The 23339-nt window shown below is 44.6% G+C and overlaps 1 protein-coding gene across 1 annotated transcript in view; it reads left to right on the top strand.

Moving 5' to 3' along the window:
* PLEKHA3 (pleckstrin homology domain containing A3) overlaps positions 1-19526 on the top strand; it is a 29376-nt gene extending 9850 nt beyond the window's left edge. The window contains exons 3-8 of the mRNA XM_088461190.1: positions 4081-4236; positions 5250-5386; positions 7211-7375; positions 10047-10090; positions 10718-10833; positions 17438-19526. Of these exons, the coding sequence (XP_088317316.1) occupies positions 4081-4236; positions 5250-5386; positions 7211-7375; positions 10047-10090; positions 10718-10833; positions 17438-17565 (746 nt within the window). The 3' untranslated portion in view covers positions 17566-19526. The remainder of the gene's footprint in view (positions 1-4080; positions 4237-5249; positions 5387-7210; positions 7376-10046; positions 10091-10717; positions 10834-17437) is intronic.
* The last annotated feature ends 3813 nt before the right edge of the window (positions 19527-23339 follow it).

Here is a 23339-nt window from a genome sequence, read left to right as displayed (position 1 = left end):
ACCAGTTTTCATAAACCTCCTGAAAGAGAAGCTGTCATCTAAGTATTCCTTCACTTCTAAGGTTCCCGTGACATTACAACATACCTACCGTCAGGTCCTCTATTGTGTTCATATTTTGCTTTACTAGATAGGAGATTGTAGATAACATTTTTGATAGCACCCTATGATTTGTACCTGGGGGGGAAAATAGATAAGTCTGTCAGGCCAACTCTGCTGCTGACACTAGAGTGCTGTTCCGGAGGTTAGTTTCCTTTAAACATCTTCACTATACTGCTGAATTCACTCTACCTGGGGTTCCAACAGAGCAGGGCACTAGTGATTAAACAAAAATACTAATAACACTAGTGTACCCGATAACCGAAGACTCAAGATCCTGACCAGAGGTGGTAAGTAGGGCAAACCCACCCTTACTTTATGGTGCCTAACCCTAAAACTCCCCGGGTGGTGCCTAAACCTAACCCTAACACTCCCGGGGGGGTGCCTAACCCGAAGTCCCCCTGGGGATGGCTAAACCTAACCCCCCACAGCTAATACTACCCTTTCTCCACTTACCTACGTTCCTTCGTTCGTGATGCCGGCTGTCGGGATTTCGGTGTGGGGCTAAAGATAGGCGTTGAGATTTCGATGCCTATTTTTGTCCCGGGTCGGGATTCCGGCACTCCGACCGCCGGTAATGTCACCACATCTCCTCTTTAAGAAGTTAAATGTGTTTTTGAATTTTTTTTTAATAGCCTTTTCAGCTATTCTTTCGACCAATTACCTTGTAATCCGCTGAAGAATACTGCCATTTTCATTAGTTAATAGCTGGGTGGCAACTGATTATTCAGGTGCACAGCGCTGTCTGAGCACTTGTGTGGACAGTCTCCCCGCCTGTATGAGAAAATGGCTGCCCTAGGCGCTCTGGGGGCAATCTGAGCTGCATGTTAGACTATTTACTACAACATAGGAAGAAAACTACCCAAATCCCGGCGCTATTGTTCAATATTTTTATAAAAAGGCATTCAGTAAACTAGCAGCCTGTGTAGGAAGCTAAGCGTAAAGCTTCGAAGATGCACAATACACAAAAAAAAAAACCAGAAATACACAGCGCTTGGTTTTAGCCTAAAAAATTATGGAGATTGTTATTCTGAAAGTAAATTTTATAGTAAAACATTAGAAAATTGAGACAATTTAATAACACAATAATTAAGATATATTCAGTGTACAAATAGGAAGTATGGGCCTGATTCAGAGCCGGACGCAATTAGCGCTCGCTCGTCCAGAAAATAGGGGTGGCTATTCAAATGAACCGTTCGCTGTTTGCGGTCTGTTCACGCCTCTGGGTCTGAACGAGCGAACAAAACTTGCGGTCGTTTTTTGGGCAACTACGCCCCCTGGCCGCTCGCATCCTACGTCATGTCCGCTATTTATTAGATTAATCGAGTACATCGAACAGGGTATGAGCTGCTCGCTATTCTTGTGGTTGGTTTTTGCTACCACAATTTTGCGAGCAGTTCTGACTAAAAAAAAACCCAGTGACGTGGTCAATGACGCTGCTGTTTTAAATATGCACACCCATAAAACGCCCGTTTTGACCTTTAAGCACGCCTGCGATCTGATCTCCACTCCCCGTTTTCAAGCACCTTCCCCTGTTACCACCCACATACGCCTCATCCTGTCACTCAAATTAGCAGGCATTCGCTATTTTGCGAGCACATGAATTTCGGCCGCACTGACTGGTTCGCGCATGCGTATAACGATCCGTATGCATGCGCAGTTGGGCAAACATCGCTCGGAGCGAACGAGCTGCCGCTTACGAGTGGCTCCGAATCAGGCCCTATATTCCTAAATACTGACAATAAATATTATTTACTGAGCATTTAGCCATGCAAATAAAATATATATACCAGACAGCTGTCTAGAAAATGAAAAAGTATAAATGAAAAAAGAAAAAAAAAAAAAAGTAATTAAAATGCAGCAATAGAGGTTGAAAAGGTACTATGTTGCAGCCTGTGATTTTAGGATAAAAAATATACTTTGTGTCTGTGCTGGCGTCCCAGCGCAGATATCAAAACAGAGTAAGTAAAGGTGCGTACACATGGGACGATGTGCACCCTGAGGGAACATCGTCCCATGTGTCCCCGGCAGGGGTGTGCTCAGTGTCGTTAACGACACTTAGCGCACACTCACTGAACAAATCAAGAACGATTTAGTTCAGTGCCGGGCTCCCTCCCTCATCCCTGAACATGTCCATGACAATATCGTCAGGAGGTTCGGGCGATAAATGAAAACTACAAATGGCAGAACAGGAGAGCGCATTTGTAGTTTTCGTTCATCTTTTTGGGACAAATACTGAAAGGTTTTTTTTAACGATTTGACGTTAACGACAAATCGTTCAAAGAAAATCGTCCCGTGTGTACGCACCATTAGTATTAAAAGTTGCCAATGAGGGTTTCACTCCGGGTATTTCCGTAAAAAATGGACTCCGTTAGTGCAATATTTAATCTGCGGCTCACGTGGTTCACCTCTCCCGGCAAGTGACCACACAGTTTGTGGACGAGTGGCAGACCGATCCCGGTGAATGCTGCTTGCGGTCAGCGGCAATCTCCTCTTATCTTTCTTAGGAGTGGTGTCGGCTCCCAGCTGTGTTCGCCTCGCACCCGTCTCGTGGAGACTTCCAGGGGTCTGTGGAGATCACGGGGGTGTGGCTAAGGGAGCGAGCGGTTAGATGCTCCCTATATTTTTTTTCATTTTTACTTTTCCATTTTCTAGGCAGTTGTCTGGTTTATATATTTTTATTTGCATGTGCTAAATGGTTAGTAAATAATATTTATTGTCAGTATTTATGAATATACCATACTTCCTACATTCAGTGTACAAATATCTTAATTATTGTGTTATTAAATTGTATCAATTTTCTAACGTTTTACTATAAAATATACTTTCAGAATAACACATTCTCCATAATTTTTTAGGCTAAAACCAAGCGCCGTGTATTTCTGTTTTTTTTTTTTTTTTCTGCATGTTATACTTTCTATTAAGCTGAATGTCAGTTGTAGTGGCAAGGGTGGAGGTAATTATCATAGATTTAGCATGTTAAAATCCGGCACCAAATATTACAAAAATAAATAAATAATTTGACCCGTCCTCTCTTAACCGTCCGTACACATTCAAGGGGAGCCGCGGGGAGGGGGGCAGATACGTCCTCCGGGTTAGCGGGACCCGCCCCCTCCTACACACTGAACACAGATGATGGTGGTTCAGTGTGTACGAACAACCATCCTCTGCAGATATCTGTTTAGTGTGTTCCCAGTATCATTCTAGGGTTGTGATTGAGTTAAGCATGATGTCCCATTGTATCCTCAAGCAATGTGCTTGTGCGCACAATTCCGGAATGAAAAACATTGCTTTCTTTGATGAGGTGCGATGTTTCTTGCTATGATGTGAATAGCCAAATATTTTCTGTAAATTCTGATGAATATGTAGGCGCTATATAAATAACTGGTAAACGTACTGTGTAGACACACTAGGCAGAATTCGGTTACCCGTGGAACTTACTGCGGGCTTGCAGCTCCCAGGTTAAGTGCCCGGAGCTATTTAATTACCTAACGCGGATTTCTGTTCCCACTCTCCTGAGGTGTAAATAGAAATCAGCGCTAAGTAGGGCTTTCAGGGATTACTGTAGCTACCCGCCAGTGGTTAACCCATAGCTCTGAGCACTTAACCCGGAATGTAGGGGTTACCGCGCAAGGAAACAGGTTGCTAGTTCAATAGCTCTGGATGTTAAACCCAGGAGCTGCAGCCATGCGGTAAGTCCCACAGCTAATTTAATTACCTCCCTTTGTGCGAGGCTTCAATGAAACCACACTGTGTTTGTGTTCACATACTGTATACTGCTCAGTTTATTTCACTTTATAATTTCTCTAGCTAAATCTAGGTATCATACTTGTGGGTTTAACGATCACCGTAACTGTGGGTTTCACAGGCAGCTGATTATTTTATCCATCTTCCTCCTTTCCATGTTTTTGCTACAGAAGAGCAAGTCGCTCTATCGCTGCTGTTTTTAAGCCTTGTCTTCATACTGCACTGATTCTTTTTTAGTTCATTCAACCGACAACACTAGGATGGAGCTCATCATTCCCGGGGAGCAGCACTTCTATGTCAAAGCTGTGAATGCAGCAGAAAGGCAGAGGTGGCTTGTAGCATTAGGAAGCTCCAAGGCCTGTCTATCAGATACCAGGACCAGGAAAGAGAAAGGTAGCCTCTCCTGATCTTCTATTTTGGTAACTTTACATTTTGTTTGAGTGGTCTTCATTCTGGTATATTTTCTACCCATATGTTGCCCTCCCTCCACCTAATATAACTGCAAGCTTCTGCTGTCCTGGAACTCTCATCATTCATGAGATGGTGCCTAAGCCTCAGGGCCTACCCATGCTGCAGGAGAATTATGAATACCAGTGCTGCCAGCATGTCTTGTACAGTTTGGATGTGTCTGATACAGGCTTCAATCAGTGTTCTTGACTCTAGTGGTGTCACTAACACAACCCTTTAATTGTGAGCTGGAATCCCAGGTATAGCACTCCTGGCATTCTGGTAGTTCAGAACGGGGGCTTATACTTAAAGTATGTCAAGAGGATTTTTGTTTTTTAACATATGTAAACAAGTTGCAACTAATTTAGGACTCTTTACTGTCACATGGGTAGGACATTTAATTTCTGGTATTGAGATTTGTACCTGTATGTTTATATGAAATTTTTTTGGGGTAAGAAGGGAGCTAGCGCTCTAAGCTGCCCCTCTACCCTGGAATTACCTGCGGAACCTCTTTGGTAATTGCCAGTCTGACGGTTACTCTATAAACAAGATAAAGAGTTAAGAAAATACATTCTGAACCTTGATGAACTGCGAGGGGGATTTACATGACAGACAAATAGTATAGCGGAGTTCCAAGGATTCCCGACATGCAGAATCAATTCAACTAGCAGTCCCAAGAAACAACTCATTGGGATCAATTAGCCATTGGCCAAGCCCACTAATAGCGCACGTGTGAGATTTGGTTAGTCGGCTCCAGTGTCCTACCTGTATAGTTTGGGAATAGTCTGACCAGATGTGGCCCGTCTAGTACCAAATAATGGGAATTGCATCCAGCATACCAAGTAAACGAGTGTACTGCATATCTTGGACATGTATAGATGTCATGTGAAACATTTTGTGCGTGTGTATTACATTGAGCTGTATGTAACAATATAACATGGCTGTCACAATATTTGCAGAAATCAATGAAACCAATGAATCTCTGAAAACCAAAATGTCAGAACTGCGGCTGTACTGCGACCTGCTGATGCAACAAGTACACACTATCCAGGAATTTGTTAGCCAAGATGAGAATCGGCGGTCGCCCAGCGCTGAGGTATGAGACACATACAGCCCCAGTCACTGTATTGTAAAGCCTGAAACTAAATCACTAGGGTGAGAGTGTTACTCTTTTTGTACAATTCCTTTTTTATGTCAGGTCCACACTGACCGATATATCGCTCTTTCCATTGAATGGGTGATATTTCTGTAGTGCATCGGAGGGTGTGTACAGATGTCTGTGAACGACGACTTTCCCAGATGTCGTGTCTGTCTGCAGCACAGCCCATGCCGACCTATATCTTGCAGACACAGGTGTGTCTTCGCCCATGTAGCCTCCATACGCCATGCAGCAGGATATGCTTGGCGTGCGTGAGCCGCAAAGTTCAATGCAACTCTGCTAGCATCGGGTGTCTTTATTTATTTATTTTTTTTCTGAAAATGCGTCTAAGTCGCGATGTGACTAGGACGCACCAGGAGACTGTGCTGATTAATTTGATATTTGACACTTGTATATCTATTTGCAACGGAGTCTGTAAATGGAACTTGGGCCCTCATTCAGAGCCGTACGCTCTGAGCAGAGCGCACGCTCTGAATGAGGGCCGGCCTCCATGAAAATGGAGCGTCCTCCTGGACGCTCGTATAGCTGTGGGTCACCACCCACAGGCTATACGAGCGTGCAGTTTGATGGCCGCGATGGTCTTGACCATCGCGACCATCGAAACTGCGAGCCGGAGCCTGCGGTTGAGGTTTTCAACCGCAAGCTCCTGAGTGATTTTGGCTCTTTCAGAGCCAAAATCACTCCCACTGACATCACTAGTGATGTCAGTGGGCCGGCTTCTAACGGGAGGCGTTCCCGTGGGAACGCCCCCGTCAGGGAGGCACGCCTACCAAAGGAGGCGTGCTGTCAGTCAACATCGACAGCACGCCCCCTTTGATCAGACACAACGAGCGAAGGACTTTCCTTTGCATTTTCGGCAGTTTGCATTTTCGGCAAAAAATAGACGACCGATGGTAGCAGAGACTCACAAGACCAGGCGCGAGGGGCTGATTGGCACGACAGCAACTAAGACGAGCGAGGACACTTTTCTATATCGCCGCGTCTGGCTGTGTGTACCGACGACTCGCTGACCGCAAGTACACATGTTGCAGGGACCCGCCGGTGCCTGGCATCTCAACTGGGTGGGCAAATTTAAATGCCCTGCCCAATTGTGATGTCAGCACAGACACATCGGCTGAACGATTGGTATGCATGATAAGGTCGGTGGGCAGGTGTGTACCCAGCTTTACGGTTTTCTGCATATCATTTGCATCCTGCACATTAATACACGGGGCCATATATTAACATGCATGCTTTATAGTAGCTTTAGTCATGCTATATTTTTCCAAATATATTTTAAAATTAATATATGTTAAAACACTCATACCTTTTTAAAGTACAGTAAAATACAAGTTACCTTACATTTTATTGAGTTCTAATAGTCACAAATATAAATTTAAAAGTGTTCTCCCATTGACAACTCAAAAAAAAAAAAAAATAGAAAATCACAAATACATATAGTATATGCTTTAAGTGTATACACACATCTATACTACAGCCTATTGTAAGAACAACAAACACAGCTGTTATCCTTGTGTAATAGGTAGGTTAATGTGTGTGTCAGTGTAGGACACAAATCTCCTATCTCTGTAGATCTACCTAGCTACTAATGATCAAACCAGATGTGAAACTCCGTCTCTTATGTGATCTGCGCACTCAGTAAGGGTCTGCTGACAACTACAGTTTCCATGCACATTAATGATCTAAAATATGCCTGGTGTACTAATACTAACATGTTATGTATATAGTAGATAATATCCGTGCTCACTGTTATTTGTTTAGAACATGAATGAAGCATCTTCTCTGCTCAGCGCTACCTGCAACACATTTATCACCACCCTTGAAGAATGTGTGAAAATAGCAAATGCCAAATTTAAGCCAGAAATGTATCAGCTGCCTCCTCCTGAGTCTCCGGTGTCTGCAGTGTCTCCTTCTCCTGTGCAAATGGTAATAAGTAACCCGCCTGACATCCAACTGCTCCATATAATGAAATAAATGTATAGAAGTGTATTTGTAGGGTGAGATTCAGTTAGCCACGAGGTTCCATCGCTCACATTCCCGTCTATTACGGCAGGAAAGTCTCACTTCTTTCTTTGCTTACACCATTATGGGATGCGAGCTATAGCAAGCAAGGGTTTCCTGCTTGTACAGACCGCAGTGTGTTACCGCACAGGGGGCCTGATTCAGAGCCGGACGCTATTTGCGCTCGCTCGTTCAGAAAAAGGGGCCGGATATTTTAATAGAGCGCTCGCTCTTTGCGGTCTGTTGACGCCTCTATGTCTGAGCGAGCGAACGAAATATGCGCTCGCTATTTTGTAAAGACGCCCCCTGGACGTTCGCATCATACGTCATCTCCGCTATTTATTTGATTAATCGAGTACATCGAAAGGCATCTGAACTGCTCGCAGTGCTTGTGGTAGGATTTTCCTACCGCAATCATGCGAACAGTTCAGGCTAAGAGACAACCAAGTGACGTAGTCGATGATGCTGCTTTGTTAAATATGCACTCCCTTAAAACGCCCGTTTTGACAGTTTGGCATGCCTGCGTTCAGATCTCCACTCCCTGTTTTCAAGCACCTTCCCCTGTTACCACCCACAAACGCCTCATCCTGTCACTCAAAATAGCAGGCACTCGCTATTTTGCGAACACACGATTTCCGACCGCACTGACTGGTTGGCGCATGCGCATTACGATCCATACGCATGTGCAGATGTGCGAACATTGCTCGGAGCGAACGAGCGGCCGCTTTCGAGCGGCTCTGAATCAGGCCCAGGGTCCCGACCACCCTACGGCTAACTGCATCTACGCTGTAGAGTTCTGTGGTCTTTGCTTAGAAGTGGATTTGTGTCGAACAAGTAAAGCTGAAACTGATTATTATGTTGGTTTATGATGGCATTTAGTATTCTTAGAAGAATGGGACCATTTTACACTGAAATATTTGGCCTCCAATAGATCACTTGTGAGACTATCTGTTCATTGAGACGTATTTAAAAATACTTAGTGGTGGAAATTATATTGTATCGGGGTTGGCTGGTTTAAACCAAATATTTTTTTTCTTTTTTTTATAAAGAATCTCTGGATTTTTTTTAAATGTTGTGACCACAGGCATGAATCTGACTTCTTAAAAAAAAAAAAAAAAACTATCAAAATGGAATCCCCCTGGTATCATTCCACATTTTTGTTGCTTGTAGTTTTAATTTCAGTGAGCGGAACCAATTCAGTAAATTCACACACACCACAGAGAAATAGGGTGGGAAGGTGATCCAGATCAGTGAGGTACTAAATCTGTATAGCATCAGCTAAGACTCCGCAACCTCCTCCCCTAACAATCCTATAGGAGAAAACCACAACTAAAATACTCAATCTTACAGGGTTTACAACTCGTAACACATTAAAGAGGCAATACATAGAGAAACGCATCATAGTTTAATCTCCTTCATGTTTAATTCAATTTAAAACCTTCAGTCCTACTGAGATGACTGTAAGGGAGAAAGACTTACGGCGTCATCCAATTAGCAGAGCTAAAGTAGCGCTGGTAATGGATCATCGAGAGGCTATCCAATTAGCCCCAAAGTGCCGCCCGATGCTGGCACTTATCGTGGATTTTTTTCGGGACCTGATGTGTCCCAAAAAATCCACAAAAAAGTGCCTTTTTTTTCATCACTGAAATGGTGAAAAACACAGGATCTGTGATAAGCTTACAGACATGTGTTTTCGGGAACAATAGCCTAATTTTTTGCCCGAAATGATAGTATAAGGGGGGAGGGGAAGATTTTTTTTTTTTTTTCACCGATTGCGGCTAATTGGATAACCCCCCTATGTCTGGCTACCTTTTTATAAGATAAATAATTCTAATCATTTTGGATTGTTAATGTTAGAAAGCATTAAAACATGGTTGATCAAGGTTTCTAACAAAATAGCAATGTTGCACAGTATTAATAGAATAAGCAGGATTCCATTTTTTTTCCATTAAAACATGAATGCAAAAAAAAAAAAAAACTGGTTTAAACCAAAAAAAAAATATTTTTTTTTTCCAGCCCCAAATTTAATACAATTTTATTACGAAACTTTGAGCTCCAAACTCGGTAAATTTTTATTTTATAATATACGTACCCTCCCGCTAGCTGGAGTCCTAGTGTTGCTAAATGCAGCGGCACCTCAGTTGGTGGGGTGAGTGGGAGGACCCATCACAATCTGCATTTAGAGGGTGCTGCTTTGACTGGCCATCTCTATCTCCCCCCCCCCCCCCCCCCTAGCTAAATTTATTGTATTACAGTAACGGAAAAAAATGGCCCTGGTTAAACTGGATCTAACAGCTGCCGGGGTCTGGCAGATAGGGGGGGAGGGGGTGGGGTTGCAAGTCAGTAAATTACTGACACTGTATATTGCACAGGTAGTAGTGGAGTTTCAAGTTCTAGTTCAGTGAAGGGTAGAAACCTAATGACCAGCACTGGACTTGTCTGCAAGACCTTTGCCTCATGTTCCAGTCCTGGACTGCCCAATTACTCCCAGCATGTGAACAGCAATCCTGTGTTACAGAATATTAATGTCCCTTATAAAATTGGCAGAATTACCAAATGTAATTGTTTAAATGGTGTTTGTTTTCATTTTTTGAAGATGAAAAGATCCTTGAGTCACCCAGGCACCTACACTTCAGACAGGTCAGTAGTAAAATAAGTTTACAACTTCTCACCCAGTAATTATATAGAAATATGTAGTTGTATGGCACCTCGGGATACCTGGGTCAATGACCAAAGGCATTCTGATCACTATAAACTAGTCAGTGGTACAGTCCATCACTTCTTTCCTAGTACAAAGATGGATAAGAAGTATTTATTTTAAAATGCAAAAGGAGTATCTCTGCATTTGCTGTTCAGGGGAACATGAACTCACAAGTTCAGCATTTAGTGCATGTACAGACGTGTCCTCATACAGCCAGCCTCCATACACCGTGCGGCGTGAGCCACCTGGCACAAGTGAGCCACGCCAAGTGGTGTAGCGTTTTTTTCACCCGCAATCTGATGCAACAAACCACTTCACGAGCCTTCACTGATTAATTTGATATGGGACACTTGTATATCTGTATGACTCAGTCTGAAAAAAGACGCACAGGACCTGGCGCACCGGGAAGGGCTATTTGCCACCCCCCCCGAACCTGTGCTGATCCGCAAACATCGGAGATGTACGCTAACCATTAGTTTAGCGTACATCTCTAAATCAGGCCCAATATCTTAAATGCAACGTTTCAAAGAGGAAGGGCAGCATGTAATGGTCTGCTTGTATTTTAGGTTTAACTGTTCCACAAAGGAACCTGTATCCTCTTTGCAACGGGCATCTCACAGGAGGAAAAGTGCTTACTCGGATACAGAAACTGCCAGTGATGGGCCTGTGGAAGATGCATATAGTAAGCTCTTGTTTGTTTATACATATTAGGGTATGTAAAATGCACATGGCTCCCGACACATTACTGCTGGCTCCTAGTGTTTGTGTGTTTTATACTAACGATTGCACTTTGTAAACACGTGGATTCTTTTTCTGGAATAATGGAAATGCAAAAAAGTTTCAGATATATGGAACTTGAATTACTATAATGAAACAACAGATTTGCATGCTAGCCACTATTCTAGTGATTGAGCTACAATACATAAAGCATCTTTGGGACCTATATGAAATACACAGTTAATACCAATGAACAATATGCATTGCAGACCCAATTCTAGACACCCCTATACGATGCAGACTGTAAGGGGTATATTTACTAAAGTGAGAGTTTTTAGAAGTGGAGATGTTGCACATAGCAACCAATTAGATTCTACTTAACATTTAACTCTTACCTTCTGGAAGATAATAGCTAGAAGCGAATTGGTTGCTAGGGGCAACATCTTCTCTTCTAAAAACTCTCACTTTAGTAAATATACCCATAAGACTGCAATTGCTGCACAGTGCAGTGCAGCCCCCTGGTGGCTGCAAAGTGTGGAGCGACCCTGTGACCCCAGTGGTATACCAATACAGGAGTGCACATGCCACTCCAGTGACTGACCTCTTGGGTCTCTTACACTGGTCCAACCTGTGATCTTAAGGGGGTGTAACCCTAGAAGTACAATCAAATGTTTTAGGTAAGATTTTCTTCTGTACTTAAGAGGAGTCATGCTTCTATCTTGTGCAAATCTATTTGTTGAAGCAAATACATATTTTCTACTTCAGGGTCCATAGGGTATCCACAGGATACCTTGGGGTATAGGTGTGACGTCAGTCGCAGGGCACCAAAGAGTTAAGCTTTCAGCCTCCCAGGATGCACTAGGTCCCCCTCCTATACCCCGCCCCCGGGCCAAGGCACCTCAGTTTAGTTTGGTGCCCGGCCGGAGTCGGGTGCACCTGTTGGAGTGGGGGCTAGAAGAGCCCCTGAAGCTTTTTCTTCATGCAGCTGGGGCTGCACATCTGGATGAACAGCATGGACAGTCAGTCCTGACGTCCATGCTGTCTTCCCTACACCCCGCCGGTACCAGAACGCCGGTACTGATCCGGGGATGCTGGTGGGCGTCTGGGGTCACAGCTAGCGGTGACCCCAGATGCTCCGGACCATGGCCGGATTCAAGGGGGACAGAGGTAAGCAGCGGGGTCCCGCGGTGGGTCCCCGCTGATCACATGGTCCTAAGTCCCCAGGCAGGGGGCTCCCTGGGGACTGGCTGCAGCGTGGAGCCAGGCGACCAACCTGCGCTTCCACTACCCCCTGGGACAGCGGACCGCAGCAGAGCGGTAGCGCTGCGGCGTCCCAGGGGTTAAATGCATGCCAGGGGAGCGCGCCTTCCCTGTCTCACAGCCGGCGCCTCCCCCGCTGCACACAGCCCTCTCTGCACTGTGCTGACTGGTCCTGTGTCAGCGCTCCTCCCCCAGGCCAGCTTCTCTCTGCTCCTCGGCGGCCATCTTCTCTGCAACGCATGGTGAACGCTGCTGGAAGTCTGGAAGGAAGCATCGTGGTCTGGGTCCCCCCGCATACCTCTCCTCCGCTGTGGCTCAGGTCTGTGTATGCAGCGCTGTGTCCTACCAGGCCCTGTGTCTGTGTAGTTGAGTGATCAGCGCTGTTAGTGCAGGAATTGTTATTTCTCTGCATTGTATGTGACTGTGCTAGCGCTGCCTGTAACTATTCTTCTCTAAACTGTCAGCTTTATTACTGTCCCTGTTCTTTCTGCTAAAGCCCTTGCGGTGCGGTGCTGCAGGGTGGTCTCTCGCCTATTTAATACTTAATTGGTGAGAGAGGTCACATACGTGGTGCCATCATGTCTGAAAGTGATTTTCCCCTCCGGCTACAGTGTACCACGTGCAAAGTACCGTTAGCGGAGGGGGAGGGTAGCGCGGAGGGCCTTTGCCGGCAGTGTTTGTCCATGGCGCGGCCTATTACGGTTACAGCACCGGTACAGGAGCCGCCCTGGGCTTGTTTCGCTCAGGCGTTAACAGCTTTAGTGGGCCAGTTAGCTCCGCAGCCCGCGTTTACTCCGATGGGTTTGTCCCAGCAGTCTGTGGTGTCGTCACCCATGCAGGGGTTCCCACGACAATTGGTGGTACCCCACAGTCTCCCTATTTCCCCGCTCCCGGGTTCTCAGGAGCCAGCGTGGGTTAACTCCCTGACGAGTTCTTTACAGCACTTGTCGGATGTGTTGCAAGGGGAGTCTGTGATGCGGCCTCATAAAAGGCCGGTGGCGTCTCTGTCCGCTCCTTATGAGGATGACGAAGGGACGTCTGATGATGGGGAGATTCTGGATCCTTACGATCAGGAACCTTTCCATACTAAGGACGCTGATGCTAAGTCCAAAGTATATATTCCTGGACTTATTCGGGCGGTCCGCACAGCCTTGGTGATTGAGGACGAAGTTCCCCCAGCGGCTAAATCTAAGTATGCCTTTTTCAAAGATGTGAAGGGCGATGCCACAGTCTTTCCTCTTTCGGGTCAGTTGGTGGACCATTTAGAGGAGGCGTGGAAACAACCTGGCAAAAGATACCAGCCGCAGAGACGCCTGGCGGTGGCTTATCCGTTCGCGGATAATTATTTTGCTAAGTGTGAATCCCCTCCACAGGTGGATTCTCACGTGACCCGTCTTGTCCGTAGTGCCACATTGCCGATGCCATCCATGTCCTCCCTTAAGGATGCTACGGACCGCAAGGTAGAAATCTGCCTGAAGTCTGCTTATTCCCTTGCAGGGGGGGCAGCACGGCCGGCTATGGCCATTTGCTGGGTTGCCAGAGCGATGGAGCGCTGGGCGGATTCATTAGAGGCTTCTTTTGAATCCGACTGTCCGGCCGAACAAGCGGAGTTGATTGGCAATCTCCGTGATTCGGCCACCTACATCAACGAGGCGGCTCTAGACATTAGTACTCTGGTGTCTAGAATTTCTTCAGCAGCGGTAGCTGCTCGTCGCACCTTGTGGCTGCGATCCTGGAAGGCGGACGCAGATCCAAGAAAGGTCTGGAAGCGTTGCCGTTTACCGGAGAAGTTCTCTTCGGTCCGGATCTGGATAAGATTGTGGCCACGCTGGCGGCAGCCAAATCTGCTTGTCTCCCGTCGGCCGCTGCTCCTTCTGGTTCTGGACCATCGTCCTTTCGGTCATCTAGGGCCCAGGGCAGGCCCAAACCACAGTCGTTTCCTCGACAGGCTGGCCCTAAGAAATCGGTCAAGCCCCGGAAACAGGCATGGAGTACCAGACGTCCGGCCCCCAAGCCAGATGACAAGCCTGCGGCCTGACGGTCCGGGTCTCCCCTTGGGGGATCCCAGGGTGGGAGGCCGCCTGCTGCAGTTCTCCCGGTGTTGGTCGTTCACTATGACAGACACTTGGGTTCTGGAGGTGGTCTCTCACGGGTACGCCCTCTCCTTCCGGCACAGACCCCCGGCTCGATTCTTCACCACGGGTCTACCATCAGACCGGAACAAGGCTACGGAGCTGCGGAAGGTATTGCACACTATGCTCCAGGCTGGAGTTATAGTGCCTGTTCCATTCTCCCAGAGGGGCCAGGGTTTCTATTCAAATCTATTTTTGGTACAGAAACCCAATGGGTCATATCGTCCGATTCTCAACCTCAAAGCACTCAACAAGTCTTTGCGGGTCCCGAAGTTTCGGATGGAGACCCTACGGTCCATCATTCTGGCGCTGGAACCTGGGGACTACATGGTGTCATTGGACATACAGGACGCTATGGCGGTCATGGCGGCTTCTTTGCGGCTGCAAGGAGTCCGCATGTTGCCGTACTTGGACGACCTGTTATTGGTGGCAGGATCTCCAGAGCTCCTGTTACACCACTTGGACCTGACCATTGCACTGCTGCAACGGCACGGCTGGCTAGTCAACTGGCAGAAGTCCACTCTAATCCCGTCTCGGAGGATTCTGCATCTTGGAGCCTTATTGGACTCGGGACAGCAAAGGATCTTCGTGACGGAGGACAAGATCTCTGCTTTACAGTCAAGGGTGCGCAGTTGTCTGCACAGCCGCCGGGTGTCCTTACACTCAGCGATGAGGTTACTGGGCTCCATGGTGTCGGTGTTCGACATGGTGGAATACGCCCAGTTTCACTCTAGACCTCTGCAGCACCTGATCCTGTCCAAGTGGAACGGCTGCCTCAGTCTCTGAAGTTCCAGACGATTGTGCTCACCCCGGAGGTTCGCCTGTCCCTTGCGTGGTGGTTACAGACGACCCACCTCAACAAGGGACGTCCGTTCTGGGTTCCAAATTGGGTCCTGTTGACAACGGACGCCAGTCTTCGGGGCTGGGGAGCAGTTTCGGGTCCACACTTGTTCCAGGGCAGGTGGACACCGACAGAAGCGGAGCTTCCAATAAATATCTTGGAACTCCGTGCGGTCTTCAATGCTCTCCTGCAGGCACAGCGGTTTCTCCAGGGTCACCCGGTGCAGGTCCAGTCGGACAATGCTACCACCGTGGCCTACATAAACAGGCAAGGAGGAACTCGCAGTCGGGCGGCTCTCGTAGAGGTCTCTCGGATCCTGGTTTGGGCGGAGCGCAATCTTCCGGCCATATCAGCGGTCTTCATCCCGGGAGTGCTAAATTGGGAGGCGGACTTTCTAAGTCGCCAGGACGTTCATCCAGGGGAATGGTCCCTGCACCCGGACGTTTTTCAACTACTGGTGGACAGGTGGGGTCTTCCAGAAATCGACCTCATGGCGTCCCGGCACAACAACAAGTTGCCGGTGTACGGGTCTCGCACAAGAGATGAAGGGGCGTCTCTGGTGGATGCTCTGTCCGTCCGGTGGACGTTCAGGTTCGCATACCTGTTCCCTCCGGTCTCCCTTCTTCCACGGGTAATCCGGAAATTCAAACAGGAAGGAGGGACGCTCCTGTTGATAGCTCCCGCGTGGCCCAGACGGCACTGGTTCTCAGACCTTCAGGGTCTGTCCGTGGACAGTCCTCTGCGGTTGCCGCTACGACCGGACCTTCTGTCTCAGGGTCCTTGTCTTCACCCGGACCTGACTCGGCTGTCTTTGGCGGCGTGGCTGTTGAGACGGCCATGCTGAGGTCCTGGGGGTTTGCCAGCTCTGTGGTGCGTACCATGTTACGAGCTCGGAAACCGTCTTCCGCGAGGATATACCATCGCGTGTGGCATACGTTCTTCCAGTGGTGTCGACCGAGAGGTTATGCACCGCGGGAGTTTCGTCTGTCTCGGATTCTCGCCTTCCTGCAAGCGGGACTAGATCATGGGCTTCGCCTTGCTTCTTTGAAGGTACAGGTTTCGGCCCTATCTGTCTGGTTTCACCGTAGGATTACTACAATCCCGGATGTGCGCACCTTTATGCAAGGTGTTCTCCGTATTCAGCCGCCCTTTTTTCCACCTGTGGCGCCTTGGGATTTGGCTGTGGTCCTGAGGGCTCTCCAAGGACCGCCGTTTGAACCACTGGGCTCAGTGGATATTAAATGGCTAACAGCTAAGACTGTTTTCCTTCTGGCCGTTGCTTCAGCCAGACGTGTTTCTGAGTTAGGGGCTCTTTCTTGTAGACCCCCTTTCTTGGTTTTTCATGGGAACAGGGCAGTGCTCCGCACTCGGCCCGAGTTTCTTCCCAAAGTTGTTTCCCAGTTTCATGTTAACGAGGAAATAGTTGTTCCGGCCTTTAACTCACCGGGTCTTTCCGTGGGTGAGGCCTCTTTGGATGTTGTGCGGGCCTTAAGGACTTATGTTGACCGCACTTCTTTGTTTAGGAAGTCGGACGCTTTGTTGTCTTCTATGGCTTCTGTAAAAAGGGTTGGCCTGCTTCAAAGCAAACTTTGGCAGCCTGGATCCGTATGGCTATTTCTGAAGCTTATCTTCATGAAGGCCTACCGGTCCCTCCTTCTCTGAAGGCTCATTCCACTAGGTCTGTGGGTCCTTCGTGGGCAGCTCGACGTGGTGCCTCGGCAGTTCAGATCTGCAAGGCTGCTACGTGGTCTTCTGTCCATACCTTCGTGAGGTATTACAGGTTTGACACCTTCGCCTCTCAGGATGCTTCCTTCGGGCGGCGGATTCTCCTTTCTGCACAGGAGCGTCCCCACCCTTAAAGGATACTGCTTTGGAACATCCCCAAGGTATCCTGTGGATACCCTATGGACCCTGAAGTAGAAAATATGAGATATGGTAAGAACTTACCCTTGTTATCTCTATTTCGACGAAGTCCATAGGGTTCCACAGGACTCCCGCCCTGTCGCACCTGTGCTGCAGATGGGCTTTGCTCTGGTCACCGGTTTTCCGTCTCCCTCTGGTGAGAATGTGATTCTTGTATGTGTCCAGATCTTTGTTCTCTCTCTTCCTTCTCCTCCTCCGGCCTATGGCTTGGTAACTAACTGAGGTGCCTTGGCCCGGGGGCGGGGTATAGGAGGGGGACCTAGTGCATCCTGGGAGGCTGAAAGCTTAACTCTTTGGTGCCCTGCGACTGACGTCACACCTATACCCCAAGGTATCCTGTGGAACCCTATGGACTTCGTAGAAATAGAGATAACAAGGGTAAGTTCTTACCATATCTCATATTTTTCCCATAGGATCTGTAAACTGCCCGAGAGTTGGAATTAATGGTGACTTGCCCCCAGCAAGCTGTCCGGAAGACAACAAGATTAAATCAAAGAAACCATCTGTAGCCGATGATCTGGCGGTATCCCTCTCTTCCTGAAGTTTGCGAAGAGAGTCTTGGTGTTTTTACACTTGTAAACGTCCTGCTATGCAAAAAGCAGCATGTGTCAGATTTTGTGTCATAAAAAAAAAATTTGTTGAACCTTTTAGATGGATTTCGCTGCACTTTATTTGATAATGTAAAAGCAAACTTTGAGGTGAGTTTTATCTTTGTACAGTTTATTCACATAAGTATTTTCCTACTAACTTTCACAGTCTGAATGTGCATTTACGATCAAACCGGTGTATAATACATATATAGAATATGCAAATTGTTTTTCTTTTCTCTTTACACATTTGCAAGAGAGTGACTGGTAACAACGTATACTTCGCATTGTATGTCTGGCGTTTCTCAGGTTTGAATGCCACGTCGATCCACTTGGGGTATATGAAGGTTGCAGCTCTAACAGAGTTGGTATGCAAGAGTCGCGAAGTTTGTTGCACAAAAGATATACAAATACTCAGCTTTATCCTTTTTGCTTTGTGGGGGAATATTCTCCCTCTTTTAAAGTACAGATGCACTGAAAAGCTCATTTACACCAAACATAGCTATTTTAGAAGAAGAAAAAAATAATAAAGTAAAAAAAAAATATATATATATAATATATCATTTTTTTTTATTTTTTTTAATGGGCAGTGAAACATTGGTCCTGATTCAGATAATCACGCAGTGACGATATTTACGAAGTTTGAGCGATTGTTAGCCACTGCGCATCATGCATGAAAGCTGCGTTGAGCACACACAGTGATTGTTTGCGATTTAGGCTCACACAGAAGATTCACTCGCAAAGTTAGTGACTGGTAGTCAGCATTTGGGGGAGGTAACTGGGTGCTTAGAAAAAAGCAGGCGTTTCTGACTTAATCAGAAGGCTGATGGCCGCCAGGTCTGCGTTCAATGTTTTTTGATGCTTTCGGTTTTGTGCTTGAGCAGTGGATGTGAGATGCTTTCAGTGGGCGTCTCTAAGAACTGGATGGCGGGTGAGTCATTAGCATATATTTTTGCAATTGCGATCTGTGAGAAATCTCTGTGATGGCATTTATGTGCAGATCTTAATCTGGCCCATTGTTTGTTAGGCCTCCCTGGCACCGAAGTGAAAACAGAATACAGGCATTGGCAGTAGGATTTCTGCCATGACTTCCTGGTATTCAGTGGCTGGTTAAGCACTACGGTAAATGTAGTTTAGAAACTGGAAAACACTTGTTTTAAAGGGGAATAAACTTTATTAAAAGGATCAAATGCTATTAATTGTTATCTATTTAGTTTATTTCTTTTATGCAGGAACCTAATAATATAGTTATAAGCCAGCGTTTAGGACTACTATTTGGGTAACACAACATAAATGCTTATTGTTCTTGTGAGATTTTACCTGTTTTACATGTCTATTTAAAATATACCTTCCAAATTGTTTATTATAGCTTATATGGGCAACCTATAGCCGTTTACCACACAGTATACAATCAAGGAATGATTTAATGCCCCCTGATTCAAGTGTTCCTTTCGCTTACACAAAGAAAAGGTATTTGGTGGAAGTTCACTAGAAACTAATAATGCAACTAGTGACCTCAATGAGTCATTTTATGCCTCATACCTCACAAAATGGCCACCCTGACAACATGTCGCTGATGAATACATTTTTAAAACTGTTTATGTTGTGAAGCTATGTCAAATAAGTAAATGAGCAAACCAGTGCATTCCTATCTACGAAGATATCAACTCAGTTTGCACATATTTATACATTCTTTTTGCATTGAAACAATAAAAGACAGTTTTCACCCATTTTAATTGCAAATCATTGACGTAAGCACTGTTTAAAATTTTTGTGAATGATTAAATAAGATATCTGTTAAATAGATGTTGTTTAATTGCTTCGATTAATACATACTTTTTTAAGCAAGGAGAAAAAACTATGTAAGTACATACTTTTGAGAAGTTTAAATAAAAGGAAGTTTTTTTTTTCTTTATGCTTTTGTCATGTGACAGCCATAATGTGCAAACACCTTTACTTAAACATAAGCTCTATGACAGGTATATATGAATAACTCACCTTTTATTATGTTATTTACAGTTATAAAAGATTTGTTCACCCATAAGGGCATATCCAATTGCAGGCATAATTTTTAAACACCCAGAGGTGCGCTTTTTTCCAGCAGCCGCAAGGATTTCCTTATTCAATTGCCAGGTAAAAAATTAGTCGAGGTAATTTCTATAGGAGTTACTGCTGCTATTTTCTTGAAGCCCCAAAGCAGATCTGAAAAAAAATCCCTATTTTAAGCTAATAATTTTGGGAACCCCTTGGACATTTCCCCGAAATGACAAATTAGACAATTGGAAGTTTTTAATTGGCATAATTGGCACTATCATTACATGTTATTGATTGTTAACACCAACAATGGCCTCAAATTACCCCAGGTTAAAATTTTCCTTAATTTTTGCACGCCAACTTTAATTAAAGAAATTAAACAAAATATAATTGCTTATGTATTTTTTTTTTTATTTAAATATATTTTATAGACCTGAAATGACCACAGAACACCTTTTGTTTTCCCCCCTATTTTGGGGGGAATTTTTAATTTTATTCAATTGTAATAAAATGACAAAAGTTAGCTTTTTATAATTTTTTGTTTTTACTTAAGAATACACAAACAGCCATTTAATGCATATAAAAAAACCAATATATTTTTCTTTGATGGCAATAACCATTATTACTGTTGCCCAATATATATATATATATATATATATATATATATATATATATATAATTTTTTTTTTTTAGGGTACAGTATGTTCCCCATTTTTTTTTTATTTATTTAAATTTCCTGCAGGGATTTTAGCTGAAAAAAAATTAGCAACAGATTTTATATATAATATATATAATGTATATGAAATTTTTTTCCTATTGAATGCAGAGGGTAACAGGAGTGAGCATAACAGCGGTCATAGAAAATTAGTTGCAAAGCCCTCATAAATCTTTGCTGTGAAAACCTTGCAGCCAATTGAATATGCCCCATAGAGTAGTTTATGAGTAAACCCCCTCTTGGATGTCAGAGCAGCAGGGTACCAATGACTGCAACTCCTTTGTTAGGGACATAATTGCATAATTTTCTGTATAAATTATTAGAACTTAATTTCTGATCCAAAAAAACCCTCTTACACATACAGGACTTAGAATCGTAAATTAGTTACTTTTATATAGTACATTTAAGTTACCTTTATAGAGAACGATCTACCTAAGATATGTTTTGGTAATGTTTTTACAGATACTATTTATTTTGCTGTCAGTCAGTAACTGCCCTCGTCTTTTGTGTGTCTAATAATTATGTGCTCTCCTCCTACAACCCTACTACTAATCTTTTTCATGTATGATAATCCCCCCACAGTACAATGGTTTGAGAGTTTGGTATAGTGCAGGTGATGGGTGTACCGGATCCCGACAGTCCTAAAAGTCCAAATATATTACAGTCGTGACCCTGAATGCTTATAGTCTGCACTGACACCTATTGTGTCTATTATTTTCCAATTACCTGTATTAAACATAGAACATTGTAGATTGTAAAGTAGAAATTGCTTTATTTGCTCTTTAAAGCAATATGCTTAGAAAATTACTGTTTTGTAATTATTGGATCAGAAGTGGAAGCGTAGTGTAGAGTAGGCACTTTATAGATGGAACTTCTATAGGTACTTTTATTGAAGTAATAAAACTGCACTCAAACTTTTTTTGAAGTGGGAAAAAAAAACATATCCATGTGAATAGCACAGGTTAGATTCTCGTGTTCTCCTTAAAACTGTTTAGTATATAGACGAAATTATGACTCTTCCACATGAGGACTGATTATGGCGATATATAATTTTATGTAATAAAGTGTGTTGGTGTCCAATTAAGAGGGGAATATAAGTCAATGCACATTGTAATAGTCACTAATATAGTTATAAAACCACCTAACAACTGAAATGGGAAAGGTTCTGTAAAAGTGTAGTCCATTTATTGAAAAAAATACTAAAAACACAGATATCTAATGTACGTTCCTGGTAACTATATGATAAGAATTTTGGTAACAGCTGTTATTTACTAAGTATTCCAAAGGCACAGACAGTGGAAGCCGAGATTTTGTGAACTCGGCATCTACATTCACTAAGGAACTGTAAAATCACTGGGCCACAAATTATATCACTGATTAAAAAAGTGGAGCCAGATATATTGTAAGCCAGGCCAATAATTAAGGCTGTGCAGCCCTCCAGTACTATTACTGCAGCCTCCTTCAATATTGTCTTTCCCTCATCTATTTGTCACAGATTCAATATGTCCTAAATGCTGTAGCAAGACTGATCTTCTGTTCGTTTGATCTACATATCCTCACACTGGCTTTTTGTGTCCTCCAGAACCCATTTCGTGTTACTCGGCACTTAACAATACCACCCTTTTCTTAAATCTCAACATACTCTTCCTCACTCTCTCTTACCCTCTGTCCTGTACCTCCCCTTCTTTCTGATCATCTCCTGCTGACCAGACTTTTTTAATACTGCTACCCACTTATGAATATCCCTATCATGGCTGATCAGACTCTTCCCCAGCCACTCTATAAAGATCCACCCCTTTAGTTGGGACCATCCTATGTCCAGTGTATCTTAGTTCTATTTGTACACCCAATCCCCTTGTTGGAGGGGCCTGGGTCCAACCAACCAACTAGTTGTATGGTTGGAATGAAAATATGATAATGTATGGGAGCAAATGATAATCAGCTACTTGCTCCCAATCCATGGACAACTGACAACTCTTGTTTAGACCAGTTAAACGAAACAGATGTCTTGTCTGAATGACCATTGTGCCCGATTTCCGACGTTTAGGAGCAAATGGCTGATTGTCATTTGCTCCCATACATTACCAGATTTTCATTTCAACCAACCAACTAGTTGGATGAAAGTTGGCCAGCTTTATCTGTCAATATTGAAACAAATGTCCATAGCTACTGTATTCAGGTTGGAAGCATTTAAGAACACTAGCAGGATTTAATTTAACCAATTATGTTTTTTTTTGTATCTTAGTTCAAGGAAAAACTATCACTGCAGCTTTGCAATGTGTTCCCTTAAACTGTAAGTGCCATATAGATGTAGAATTCACATTTTAATCTGTTCCTGTAAATTAAGTCTGTACAGGATAGAATGTGACAAACTGATTTTATTATTTATTATTCTGTATTTTTACTTTAGTTTTCACTGCAGGTAAACTCGTTGTCATTCACTTGCATTGAAAGCTCAATGAGGAATATGCAGTTTAGGAAATTGCAATTGTTACATTTACTCTAAATGTAAAGAACATTTTGCGTAATAATGATTTTAGTAGCAGTAAACCACAAATACATCCAATTTACTGGTTCTTAATCCTGTGCTATGGCTCCTTTTAACAAGTTATGGACCTTCCCACAAAAGAAAAGGTGAAATAATCCAACATTGCAATAATCTTGTAGATCCTCCACCTCTAATGCTGTGAGGAGACCCAGGAGTCATGAACTGTAAAGCTGGGTACACACTCGGTGATGTGTCGCCCGATTCCGTAGAAGGGGCCGGGATATCGGCCAGTGTGTACCCACTATGACGACCATGCGCTCCCCCACGGTTGTCCATCGGGGTCGTTCCATCAGCCTGCATGTAGGGCCAATGGAACGAACCAGCTGCAGACGCCGGCATAGTGGTTAGAACCGGTGCCCGACATATCAGGTGTCTGTCACCGCATCGTACAGTGTTTGCCGCCCGCCCGATGTATGGCGAGCGATGCACCG

The sequence above is a fragment of the Taudactylus pleione genome, unplaced genomic scaffold (genome assembly GCF_031769625.1).
Source record: "Taudactylus pleione unplaced genomic scaffold, aTauple2 ptg001027l, whole genome shotgun sequence".
Classification (NCBI taxonomy): domain Eukaryota; kingdom Metazoa; phylum Chordata; class Amphibia; order Anura; family Myobatrachidae; genus Taudactylus; species Taudactylus pleione.
The sequence above is the reverse complement of the archived record's forward strand: the minus strand, read 5'-3'. Positions and strand labels throughout refer to the sequence as shown.